The sequence below is a fragment of the Sapajus apella genome, unplaced genomic scaffold (assembly GCF_009761245.1).
Source record: "Sapajus apella isolate SASKATOON/1434 unplaced genomic scaffold, GSC_monkey_1.0 scaffold92, whole genome shotgun sequence".
Taxonomy (NCBI): domain Eukaryota; kingdom Metazoa; phylum Chordata; class Mammalia; order Primates; family Cebidae; genus Sapajus; species Sapajus apella.
The window spans coordinates 4241287-4254360 of NW_022437032.1; the positions used below are offsets into that span (position 1 = coordinate 4241287).

Sequence of the window (13074 nt, forward strand, 5' to 3'; positions counted from 1 at the left end):
GCATCTAGTGGCTTGAAACAGCAGTGTGGTCATCCTCACTCATCTGTTACCCATGGTCAGTAGTCTAAAAATATGGAATGGAAAATCCCAGATATAGACAATTCATAGGTTTTAAGTTGTGTGCCGTTGTGAGTAGTGTGATGAGTTTCATGCCACCCCACTCCATCCCCCTGGGACATGAATTTTTATCTCTGTGCAGTGTCCTCACAACGTCCACCTGCCTGCTCCTGTCACTCAGGAGCCCTCAGGCTGTTAGGGTGTTGCAGGGCTGTGTTCAAGCAAGGCTTATTTCACTTTGATTACAGCATAGTAGAATTGTTCTATTTTGTTCTAAGTTGTTGTTGTTAATCTCTTATTGTGCCTAATTAACAAATTAAACTTTAGTGTAGGTAGATTTGTGTAGGAAAACACATGGTGTATATAGGGGTCAGTGTTATTCATGGTCTTAGGCACTGAGGTCTGTCTTACAGGGAAATGCATTCCCTTACTCCAGGAAATGTATTCCCCTGCGGTAGAGAAGCTTCTTTTCTTTTCTTTTCTTTTTTTCTCTTTTCACTTCTTGCCTCTCCTCTCCTCCTTTTCTTCATTCCCTTCTCTTTCCCCTTCCCCTCTCCCTCCCCCCCCCCCCCCCTCTTCCTTCTCTTTTCCTTCCTTTTCCCCCCCCCCCTCTCCCTCCCCTCCCCTCCCCTTCTTCCTTCTCTTTCCTTCCCTTGCCCGCCCCTCCCTCCCTCCCTCCCTTCCTCCCTTCCTTCTCCTTCCTTTTCCTTCCTTCCTTTTTCCTCCCTTCATCTCTTTCCGTCTTTCCTTTCTTCTGTCTTTTCTTTATTTCTTTCCAGGGTCTTGCTCTGTTGCCCAGGGTGGAGTGCAGGGCATAATCATGGCTCACTGCAGCCTCGACTTCCCAGGCTCAAGCAACCTTCCTGCCTCAGTTTCCCAAGTAGCTGGGGCTGCAGGTGCACACCACCATGCTCTGATAATTCTTGTAGTTTTGGTGAAGATGGGGTCTCACCATATTGCCCAGGCTAATCTCAAACTCCAGGGCTCAAATGATCCTCCCGTCTCGGCCTCTCAAAGTGCTGGAATCATAGGCATGAGCCACCACACCTAACTGGGGGGCTCGCTTTTCTGTGTGCTATCTGATCGTTTCCATAGCCAGGAGAGTTTCTGTGGCAGGCTTGCTGGGTCCTCTGGCTCAGGGTCTCTCACAGCCTGGGCTCAAGGGGTCTAAGATTCTCTGGTGCTGGGATCCACATCCAGACGTCAATGGTGTTGGCAGAGTTCGGGTCTGGGAGACAGAGGCTGTGGTGAGCTGAGCAGCGCCACTGCACACCAGCTGGGCAGCACAGCGAGACTTTGTCTCAAAATAAAAAAAGAAAACTTCTCTCCACTTGGTTTAGTGACTGTTGGCAGTCCTAGTTTGGGTCTCACCCAGGCTGGAGTGCAGTGGTGCCGATCTCAGCTCACTGCAACCTCTGCCTCCCGGGTTCGAGCAATTCTGCCTCAGTCCCCTGAGTAGCTGGGACCACTAGCATGTGCCACCACACCCGGCTAATTTTTTTTGTGTATATATATATGTACACAAAATATACATACATATATATATGTATATATATATATGTATTTTTTTTTTTTAGTAGAGATGAGGTTTCACTGTGTTAGGATGGTCTCGATCTCCTGACCTCGTGATCCGCCCACCTCAGCCTCCCAAAGTGCTGGGATTACAGGTGTGACCCACCACGCCTGGCCCCCCCGTCTCTTCATTAAACATGTGTGAGCTCACACACAGTGCATGGCACACCTTCTCCCACCCACAGAGCAAGGTCATCTCGTTGTGTGAATCTCTGTCTCTGAAGAAATCAGGCCAGGTTAGAGAAGTGCTCGTGTGCTGTCTTTCCGAAGGAAGGTCGGGTCCCTGTTTTGTTTTTGTTTCGTACAAGATGTTCCGATGCCTTCTCCCCTTCCCCTGTGGAGCCACGGGTTTGGATCGCGGCTGTAGATCATCATAGCGCTGTCATTGCTGGACTAAAAGACGCCTTTGAGTAGGTGCCAGATACAGACCACAGTGGGAAAAGATGAGGCCCCCAGACAATGCCACACAGCCGGCCGGTCTCTGTAAATTGATGACGTCATCTTGCCATAATATGGGAACGAAGTAAACTTGTGATGAACTCCATGGGAGGAAGTGACTCATGGGAGGAGATAGTTGATGGTATTTATATTGGACAGAGCTTCTAAACTCACCCGAGCCCCTTTCATAGTGAGGAAGCTGGGTGGGGAGCATCAGTTCCTGCAGCCTTGCTGCTGAGCACCCTTTGGTTAGGGGAGGGGGGGATGGAAAAAATAAAACCTCTGATGCTTGAATGCGCAGACCCCGCAGCTCCCTTTGGCCTGCATCAAGAGCAGGCATAGTGGCAGTCCATCCAAGATAAAGTGTGCGGTCAAACGCTTTTAAGAGTCATGCCTGTCTTGGCCTGGGGATGCTTTTGAGTCAGCGTGTTGCTCTGAAAGATTGTCGGTGATTAAGGGGCATATTGGAAAGTTATTTTAAAAGAGGAAACTCTACCGTGAATCTGAGTTGGGATATTTCTGTCCCGTGAAAGGGCTGTAGAGGCACAGTGGCCCCTGAAGGAGCCTGAAACCGAAGGACAAGGCAGACAAATCCAGTGGGGCGGTAAAGGGCGTTTTAGTGGGGGAACGTGCAGATAGAAGTGTGGCTTTTGTGGGAGCTTAACAGAAGCGTGGTTTTGGGCAGCAAGGCAGATAGATCTCTGCATGGTTACTCCCTAGATCTGAGGCTTATTCCACAGGGAAAGCATCTGTGCCCCTCAGCAGGACAATGACAGGCACCCTCCAGGAGAGGCAAGAAGGCTGTTTGTGTCATCACCTGTAATCTGTGGAGCATCATCAAGCTTGGCATGTTCTTACATGAAGGATGGTGAATAAAGTAGGCATCAGGGGCGTTGATGGGACTGGCCTAATCAGAGTCAGCATGGTGCATTTGCATCTGAGATGCAGTCACTTTTTTTTTGAGATGCAGTTTTGCTCTTGTCGCCCATGTTGGAGTGCAGTGGTGCAATCTCAGCTCACTGCAACCTCCGCCTCCCAGTTTCAAGTGACTCTCCAGCCTCCTGAGTCATTGTGACTACAGGTATGTGCCGCCAGGCCCAGCTAATTTTTTACTTTTAGTAGAGAGGGGGTTTTGCCATGTTGGCTAGGCTGGTTTTGAACTCCTGACCTCAGGTGATCCACCCGCTTGAGCCTCCCAAATTGCTGGGATTACAGGCGTGAGCCACTGTGCTTGGCTCGAGATGCCGTCACTTCTGTCTCCGCGGGTTCATATTCAGTGAAGACTTCATGGGCGTTTATTCTGGGCTTCCTGGAGCAGCAAAATTTAGGCACAAGGTATTGATGGCCGTGCTCCATTTTCTTGCCTATCTATACTGCCTCCCACCTCCCAGTGACCAGAATCACTGGGGGGAAAAACGGGGAAGGACCTGTGGCCGCGCTGTTGTTCCTCAAAGCCAGGACTTCTCCATCTCAGCACTGTTGACTTTTAGGGCCGGAGGAATTCCTGGTGGCAGTTGGGGCGTCTTGTGTGGTGCAGGAGGGTGAGCAGCACCCCTCACCTCCACCCATCAGATGCCACTAGGACATTGCCTGCGTTGTGACAACTTAGAGTGTCTCCAGACATTACTAGATGTCTCCTGTAGGGCCACATTGTCCCATGGCGAGTCCTGCGCTCAGTCTTGTTCTCTCCGCACAGGATGGCTGGGAGACTTGGGAAGTCACCTTCCTCCCAACAGCGATTATACCACGGAGGGGCCCTTTTTGTGCATCGGTATCTATGCTGCATGCTTGACTCCTGTTATACAGAAGAGAAGACTCAGGTTTGGGGAAGAGCAGTAGCTTGTCCAGCTGCACACAGCTGGGAACTGGTGCCAGGACCAAGCATTTGGGGCCTGTGCCATGGTACTACCCAGGAAACCTGGTCAGGGTGAACTGAAATTGGATCTCTAGGCCAGTCCTCAGGTAGATGTAGGCATCTGGCATTATTCTCAGCTGAGACAGTTAGTTTGGCCCCAGGAGACGTTTGCTAAAGTCTGGAGACATTTTGGTGCCACCATGGAGGGTGTGACTGGTGTCTAGTGCGCAGGGGCCAGGGATGCTGCTGAACAGGGATACAGTGCACAGGAGGGGCCCCGCGGAGCAGAGTTATCCGGCCCCAAATGTTCACAGTGATGAGGTTGAGCACCCCGTTCTGGTCCCGGTCTTCCCTAGTCTTTCGGTGGACCACAGTTTGGTGATATCTGCTGTCTCAAGTATAAATCTACATGGTGTGTGAGTCTATTCCAGTCGAAATAGTAATAACTTTCAAAACAAAGGTCTTAAATCTGGCTAGGCACAGCGGCTCACGCCCATAATCCCAGCACTTAGGGAGGTCAAGGCGGGCGGATCACAAAGTCAGCAGTTTGAGACCAGCCTGGCCAAGATGGTGAAACCCCGTGTCTACTAAAAATACAAAAATTAGCTGGGAGTGGTGGCAGGTTCCTGTAATCCCAGCTACTCAGGAGACTGAAGCAGGGAATTGCTTGAACCTGGGAGGTGGAGGTTGCAGTGAGCCGAGATTGCACCACTGCGCCCCAGCCTGGGTGACAAAGTGAGACTCCATCTCAAAAAAACTAACAAAATAAAAGTATTTAAATTTGTTTGATCTTGCTTTCGTCTTTGACTAATTTTCCAAATGTGTTGAGTTTTTCTTTTACTTTCTGTAGCTTTTGCACCCAAATGAGGCCCCTTCTGGCTTTTCATCTTCAGCCAAGTGATAAAACACTGGTGTCTGTTAAATGTACTCTGTACACCGTCTGTCATGGGAAGCGGACTTTGCAGCCAGAAGAGGGTGTTCCTTTCAGTTTCTCATTCTTTCTGGCCTCCCTCTCTAGGATGAATCAACTGGAGAAATTACGTTTTACATGAAGGGAGCAGATGTGGTCATGGCTGGCATTGTGCAGTACAACGACTGGCTGGAGGAAGAGGTAAGTGTGACGCAGGGAGTTAACACCAGACCTTGAAGCCTGTTCTGCAGGGGGGTCTCTGTGTTTGTTATCAGTGGCTATGTAACAAACCCCCCTGAAATGCAGCTGCTTAAAGCAGCACCCATTTAATAGATGATGGTTTCTGTGAGTCAGGGATCCTGGCGTGGCTGAACTGCATTCTCTGCTTTAGGGTCTTCCACTGGCCGTAATTCAGATGTTGCCTAGGGCTGTGGTCTCATTTGAAGGCTCAACCGGGGTACTTGCGAGCAAGCTCAGTGGCTGTGGGCCGCACTCAGCTCCCTGTGGGCTGTCGGACTGAGGGTCTCAGGTGCTTGCTGACTGTTGATCAGAGGCCACCCTCTATTCCTTGCAAGTGGGCTTCTCCCGTAGGGCCACTCACAGCCTGGCAGCTGGCTCCATCAAAGAGCAGGTGAGGGCACAGGAGAGAGCAAACAAGACGGAAGGGTCTGGCTTTCCTAACCTGAGCTCAGCTGTGACATCCCCTCACTCTCGCCTGTTCTGTTTGTTAGGGACAAGTCAGTAGGTCTAGCACACACTCAAAGGGTAGGTGCTTATCCCAGAATGTGAGTTCCAGGGAGTGGGGGCCGTGTCAGAGGCTGCCCAACCCGGTTTGTGATGTGGACAGTTGACCAGCGGCAGGAGGGAAGCAGCGCTCAGGCTTCTCCGGCTGTTTTTGTCCCATCCCTTAGCTCTACGTGGAGAATTTATATTTTGCATTAGATTACCAGTTTAAGGTCTGTAAACCCAGATGTCTACAGGGGCCAGGCAGTTAATGCAGATGAACAAAACAGGTTGTGATTTTTGAGCAGAGTTGCACTTTGCGTGTAAAATGTGCTGGAGCTCCTCCCTTGACACCTCTGCTTCCTGGGAACGCGGGGGCCACTGCTTCTCAGCCATCAGTGATTGATTTCGTCAGATGCTCAGTTTTTCCACCCATTCAGCAACCCAGATTTGTGTGTGAGACCGTATGATTTTTTTTTTTTTTTGAGACAAGAGTTTCACTCGTTGCCCAGGCTGGGGTGCAATGGCGCAATCTGGGCTCACCACAACCTCCACCTCTGAGGTTCAAGCGATTCTCCTGCCTCAGCCTCCCAAGTAGCTGAGATTACAGACATGCGGAACCATGCCCGGCTAATTTTTCTGTATTTTCAGTAGAGACAGGACTTTTCCATGTTGGCCAGGCTGATCTCGAACTCCCGACCTCAGATGATCCACCCACCTCGGCCTCCCAAAGTGCTGGGATTATAGGCATGAGCCACTGTACCTGTCTGACCATACGGTGTAGACTTAAATTTTGAAACATGTATGTGCTTATCAAAGACGACCTGTGTGCGGCCATGTTTAGCCACGGGCTGCCTCTCTGCCCCCTCTACTGTAGAAGGTTTGCTCCAGGGAAGATTGCTGCAGGGGAGAGCAACTTTCTGATTTGCCATTTTCCTTGTCGCTGTGGGAGGGGCACGTCCACTTGGGCCCTGGTCCCCCCGCAGTGAGGTCAGGAGCGCCCAGCACAGCCCCCGCTCTGACTGTGGTCTACTTTTCAGTGTGGCAACATGGCCCGAGAAGGGCTCCGGGTGCTCGTGGTGGCGAAGAAGTCTCTAGCGGAGGAGCAGTATCAGGACTTTGAAGTAAGTTGTTTTGTGACCTTTCTGCGGCTTCTGCAGCCCCGCCCACCTGCCAGTCACCCCTTCCACCTCCCTCCTCCTGTGTGAGCCACTCTGATGTCGTTTCTGGGCACACGGGGTTCACTGTTGTTGAGAGGCCTTTCTACCTGCTATTCTTTCTCCCTGGAACTCTCTTCACCCACAGAGCCCCATGGCCCATTCCCTTGCTTCTTTTGGGTTTCAGCTCAGCAGCTACCTCCTCCAAGAAGTCTTCCTGGACCACCTGTCTAAGGCACCTTCTCACTTTCCATCCATCACACTGTGTCACTTTTTCAATGCTTTTGTCACTGTCATCGCACTCCACCATTTGGGGCCAAAACAAGATGTCTAGGAGTTGAATCTGGAGAGGCCAGAAAAATGTAACCTTGACCTCGTTCACGTACTTTTTTAAACATTCACCTTATCCATCTCTTTTCTGGAATAAAAAAATATTTTTGAGGTCAGGGACTTCGCAAGTCTGGTTTGTTCTTTTTTTTTTTTGAGACACAGTTTTGCTCTTGTCACACAGACTGGAGTGCAGTGCGCCATCTCGGCTCACTATAACCTCCGCCTCCTGGGTTCAAGCAATTCTCCTGCCTCAGCCGCCCAAGTAGCTGGGATGACAGGTGCCCGACACCATGCCTGGCTAATTTTTGTATTTTAAGTAGAGACGGGGTTTCGACATGTTGGGCAGGCTGGTCTCAAACTCCTGACCTCAGGGGATCCACCCACCTTGGCCTCCCAAAGTGTAGGGATTATAGGTGTGAGCCACGGCGCCTGGCCTGGTTTGTTCTTATATCCTTAATAGTTAAAGATAGTTCTTGGCACATAGAATGCCTTCAAGAAAAGTTTGGCATAAATCATCCTCTTGGAGCCCTAATTTCTTTTCTCTTTTTTTGCACATTTATTTTGAGATGGGGTCTTGCTATGCTGCCCAGTCAGATCTCAAACTCCTGGCCTCAAGCCGTCTTCTTGCCTCAACCTCCCTGTAGCTGGGGTTACAAGCGTGACCACTGCACCTCGTTTGGTTCCCTTTTTGTTTTTTTGAGCAGAGTTTCACTCTTGTCACCCAGGCTGGAGTGCAATGGCATGATCTTGGCTCACTGCAACCTCACCTCCCAGGTTCAAGCAATTCTTCATCCTCAACCCCCCATGTAGCTGCGATTTCAGGCATGCGCCACCATGCCTGGCTAATTTTTGTATTTTTTAGTAGAGACAGGATTTTGCCATGTTGGCCAGGCTGGTCTTGAACTCCTGACTTCAGGTGATCTGCCAACCTTGGCCTTCCAGAGTGCTAAGATTACAGGCATGAGCCACTGCACCCGGCATCCCTAATTTCTTTAAGCTGTAAAAATGTTGGAGTTGAACCAGATTAGTGACTTGTTTGTTGTCATCCTGTCCCATAGATCCTGTGTGTTCCTTGAGGGGAGGGTCCCTGCCTTGTTCACTGCTGTGTCTCTGGGGCCAGCATGCAGGAATGCAAGGGAGGGAGGCGGGACAGGCTTTGTGGGCCCCTGCCCTGCTCTACCTGGAGAAACTGCCTGGATCTCTCGTTAATGTATTTGAGTTCTCTGTAAGCCGTTATGTAACAAGCGTTCTAGTCCTGACAAATTCTACCCGCCTTGTAACTTTAACAGCGTGTGCTTTGAGCAGGCCCATTAGGAGATGGCTGGTTTTCCCCCAGGCTGTTGCTAACATGGTAAAGAAAAGAAGCGGAAGTTTGGGTTGATGGTCTTCAGAAGCCCAACCTCGTCTTTAAAAAAGCTAGTGACCCCGGCGTGTGCTTTACAAAGTGCATGTGGAGTGTGGGGGACTTCATGTTTTTTGAGATCTTGGTTGTGCCTGTCCCTGAGACAACCCAGTGAGGTTGGTGCTGTTACTGTCATTTCGTGGCCAAGGCTCAGAGAGGTTAAGTGACTTGCTGGAAGCCCCCCAGCAGGCGAGTGTAGAGCATAGGGTGGGACTCAGGTCTGTGCGGTGTCTGCATGGAGGACTTATGGGGAAGCCAGAAGCCTGTGTCACCCCTGCGGGGTCCAGCTCACCTGCTGGGGTCCCCACCTTGTGTGGTGGGGACCGGGCGCGGCCTGTCCATTCTCGGCCCTGGCCAGTCAGCCTGGCATCTCCTCGTCCTAAGCAGTGACCGCATCTGCTGGTGTGTCCCAGGCCCGCTACGTCCAGGCCAAGCTGAGTGTGCACGACCGCTCCCTCAAAGTGGCCACGGTCATTGAGAGCCTGGAGATGGAGATGGAGCTGCTGTGCCTGACGGGCGTGGAGGACCAGCTGCAGGCGGACGTGCGGCCCACGCTGGAGACCCTGAGGAACGCTGGCATCAAGGTAGGGCGGGCTGGCTGCAGGGAAGGGCACTCCAGGGTGATGCCAGTTATCCCTTCAGCAGTGCAGGGCGATCAGAGCAGGACGAGCAGCAGAGACCAGGAGTGCCTTCTCTGCAGTGGCTGCAGCCATTGTTTCTGCCCCTCGAGCCCGGTTTTTTTTTTTTTTTTTGAGATGTAATCTTGCTCTGTTGCTCAGGCTAGAGTGCAGTGGCACGATCTTGGTTCACTGCAACCTCCACCTCTGGATTCAAGCCATTTTTGTGCCTCAGCCTCCTGGGCAGCTGGGATTACAGGCACCCACCACCATGCCCAGCTAATTTTTGTGTTTTTGTAGAGACAGGGTTTCACCATGTTGGCCAAGCTGGCCTTGAACTCCTGACCTCAGGTGATCTTCCCACCTCGGCCTCCCGAAGTGCTGGGATTACAGGTGTGAGCCACCGTGCCTGGCCCTCCAGCCCTGATTTGGAAGGCGTCTTGTGTAGCGTTTGCCTTTACTGTACCAGTGTCTCCCCTGACCTCTCTGGGCTCCCTGGTGCTCAGGGTCGAGCAGTGTCTGGCGTGCATACCTGCTGATTATATTCTAGTAGAGTGACTAGCACGTCTGTCGTGTGGCTGAGTGAGCCAGCGGCCACCAGCAGCATGGCCACCAGCACCATCACACTGTCATATTAGCATTTTGCACTCTACGGTTTGGGGCCAAAAAAAAATACTAGGAGTTGAATCTGGAGAGGCCAGCAGAGGGCACGTGAGGACCTGGTCCTCAGTGGACTCAAGGGAGGTGTGAACAAACTCGTTGGCCTGGAGCTCCTGGAAACGTGTCCCTGCCACTGGCCTCCACTCAGAAGTGGCTGTCTGCTGCGTCCTGGGGCCTGCCCTTTCAGCAGAGCCATGGGAGGAGGAAGGGATAGACGCCAGGCGACATTCGGGCCCACTGGGGACTCCCACCGCTGTGTGCCTCTTCCCTTGTAAACCCGATTCTGTCGCGTGCGTTCGGTTCTCAGGCTTGGTGCGTCATCAGGAAATCACCAGGGGGACCTTGTTTCTGGAAGTCTGGCTGCTGGAAGCCCATTTCTGCTCCATTGTGGAGTCTGCAGTTGGGTCCTGGCCATTCCTAAGACTTCTCTTGGAGTTCAGGAGTTTCCATTTTCTGCTTCCAGCTTTGTCCTGGGGTTTTCCTCCTTCTCAAAATGGTGTTATCCCAAGATGAGATGTTTTATTTACAGAGCATGGATGCGCCTTATCTTTCTGGTTTCCTGTTAGATGAGAGGGGGAGGGGTGCCTGAGATGGGGCAGATCAGTTGGTAATTAAAGTCTAAGATATGATCTTGCACCGGATATTTTTTTTTTTTTGAGACAGAATTTTGCTCTTGTTGCCCGGGCTGGAGTGCAGTGGCAGGATCTCAGCTCACTGCAATCTCTGCCTCCCGGGTTCAAGCAATTTTGCTGCCTCAGCCTCCCAAGTAGCTGGGATTACAGGTATGTGCCACCATGCCTGACTAGTTTTATATTTTTAGTAGAGATGGGGGTTTCATCACATTGGTCAAGCTGGTCTTGAACTCCTGACCTCAAGTGATCCGTCTACCTTGGCCTCCCAAAGTGCTGGGATTACAGGCATGAGCCACTGCGCCTGGCTGCACAGGAAATTTTCTACATTAGCCCCTTGTGTGGATGTAGAAACTGAGGCTGAGTGATGCGCCTCCCTTCCCCAGGTTCCCACAAGCGGCAGAGCTGGGACTGGAGCTGGGTCTCCAGCCCTTCCTGTAGCATCTTCTTCACCCCAGTGTGGGACAGTAGCCACGTCATGCACCTGATCATTCTTTTCATGCTTTTCTGGAACGTCAGCCTCCCAGTTCCTTCCCCAGTGTTTGTTCTCTTGCATGAAGTCCTGAGAACGGTGACTCACTAGGCTCACCAGGAAGAATATTGTTTTTAGGACAGGCGGGAGAATGAGGGCAAACATAGACCCAGACAGGGGAGAGGGCCCGGGAGGCTCGGCCCTGAGAGGCACTCCGTGTCTTCCTTCTGCCCTTCCCACTGCCTGGGTTCCTATCCTGCCTCTCCCTTCTTCTGTGACCCTTGGCAAATGACTGAACCTCTTAGCACTGGATTCAAGTGATTCTTGTGCCTCAGCCTCAGGAGCAGCTGGGATTACAGGCACGCCGCACCACGCCAGGCTAATTCCTTCCCCAGTGTTTGAAGCTGTCATGAAGGTAACAGCAGCTCAGCATGGGTGCCGAGCACATAGTGGACCCTCGGGAGACTCGGGAAAATAGGATTTTCTTTCCTACACTTCCCCTGCTGTCCAGATTTTCTTTGTCCGATAGCCCCAAGACTGCTCCCAGCTGGGAGTAAAGAGAATAAGACGGTTAATGAGGTGAAATCTCAGAGCAGGAAGCACATTCCTGAGGACTGAAGACTTGGCTTGGTTAGGAAGAGAGGTGGCTGTGTGGTCTGGGGCAAGTCACCTGCCCCCTCTGAGCCCACAGCACAGCAGTGCAGCGTGAGATGATACACACAATGTGGAATAACCTGGCTCATTTAGGGTTAGCACTTTCTAGCTGAATTAAACCCCAGGAGGGTCTCTCTTGCTCATCTAACTATGTAGAAAGTCCACAGCGTCACAAATCAGTGTTTCCTGCAGGACACAGAGGTGTCCTCTCACCCATACAGCCTTTCCCTTCTTTTAGGATATTTATCACTTTAAGAAAAATCCTCAGAAGGCGAATTATGCGGTCCAAGGACCGAGCTTCACAGTACCTCCTGTAGTTTGTGGCCAGATGGCTCTTTCTAGAAGGATCCACCAGCTTTTGCTGCTACCAGCAGTGGTTTTGCTTGGAGTCCTAAAGCCCTTCAGCCAGGGCGCTTGCTGAGTCGTGCTGAGGACAGCACGCGTCGGCAGGAGGTAAACGGCACCTTTCAAGTTCAGCTCCATGTTCTTGGAAACTCAGCTGTTGCAGTTGACAGGCTGGCCTCAAAAACTAACAAACAGGACCTCTGCTGTGCGGTCATTTCAGGTCTGGATGCTGACGGGGGACAAGCTGGAGACCGCTACATGCACAGCGAAGAATGCACACCTGGTGACCAGAAACCAGGACATCCACGTGTTCCGGCTGGTAAAGCGTCCTCTGTGTTAGGGCCACAGGGGGGCAGTGAGGTTCGATTAGTCCTGAGCCTCCTAACCTCGAGTGGGCCCCTTAAGAAGGATCCACCTAGGGAGGGGAGCTTCAGCCACAGTTGAGTGATTCTTTGGGTGGGATGATTGATGAGCCAGGTGCCGGCTGGAGAGTTCCCTCCGGGAGTGGTTTAGGAGCACCTCCTGAGAGTCCTGTGCTAATGCCGTGCTCTTACCCTTTTAGGGGGTCACAGTCCCTTTGAGAAGCTGATGAAACTTAGGCACTACCCCCGAAAGATGCAGCTCCACTCATACACGTGAAATTATGTATGGGATTCCTGGGAGTTCACTGAACCCCTGGAAGTTCAGTCCTTGGATAAGAAAGAAATTCCAGGCCACAGATTCTGGCCTATGTGCCCTCTCAAGGGGGAGGCAGTCAGGACCATTGAGGAGCCTTTTGAAGGAGGGGAATTGGGTGGGCAAATGAGAGATGGCCCGCCCCTGTGGCAGGCATTGGGTGAAACAGTGCACACATCAGGAACTGCGTCCAGCAAGGCCTGTGTTAGGCTTTCTCGTGTTGGGGAGGTAAGGGGCACCGGGTCCTCTTTGGGGCAGGTTATAGCAATCCCACTGATCTGAAACCAGAGCCACGATGGCAAACTGGAGGGTCTCTAGATATTTGGGGGTCTCCTCCTCACCCCTGCCTTTGGTCCATAGCACAGAGAAGCTTCAAAAAAATCCATCAAGTTTTAGAATAGTGTAGAGGCAGGTATAGTCAGTTCTCATCATTCACAGATTCTTTGTGAATTGTCCTCCTCATTAAAACTTATCTGTGATCTCCAAATCAGTACTTTTGATACTTTCCCGGTGATGTGTAGAGTGGCTTAAAAGTTGTTTTTTTTTTTTTTTTTTTTTTTTTTTTTTTTTTTTTTTTT

At 51.4% G+C, this 13074-nt stretch overlaps 1 protein-coding gene across 3 annotated transcripts in view; it reads left to right on the top strand.

Annotated features, from left to right (window-relative positions):
- The window catches only part of ATP9A (ATPase phospholipid transporting 9A (putative)), a 159265-nt gene that overhangs the window by 126089 nt on the left and 20102 nt on the right, over positions 1-13074 (top strand). For all 3 annotated transcript variants that reach the window (XM_032255980.1, XM_032255977.1, XM_032255978.1), the window contains exons 16-19: positions 4941-5033; positions 6596-6679; positions 8858-9028; positions 12042-12140. In XM_032255980.1, the coding sequence (XP_032111871.1) occupies positions 4941-5033; positions 6596-6679; positions 8858-9028; positions 12042-12140 (447 nt within the window). The remainder of the gene's footprint in view (positions 1-4940; positions 5034-6595; positions 6680-8857; positions 9029-12041; positions 12141-13074) is intronic.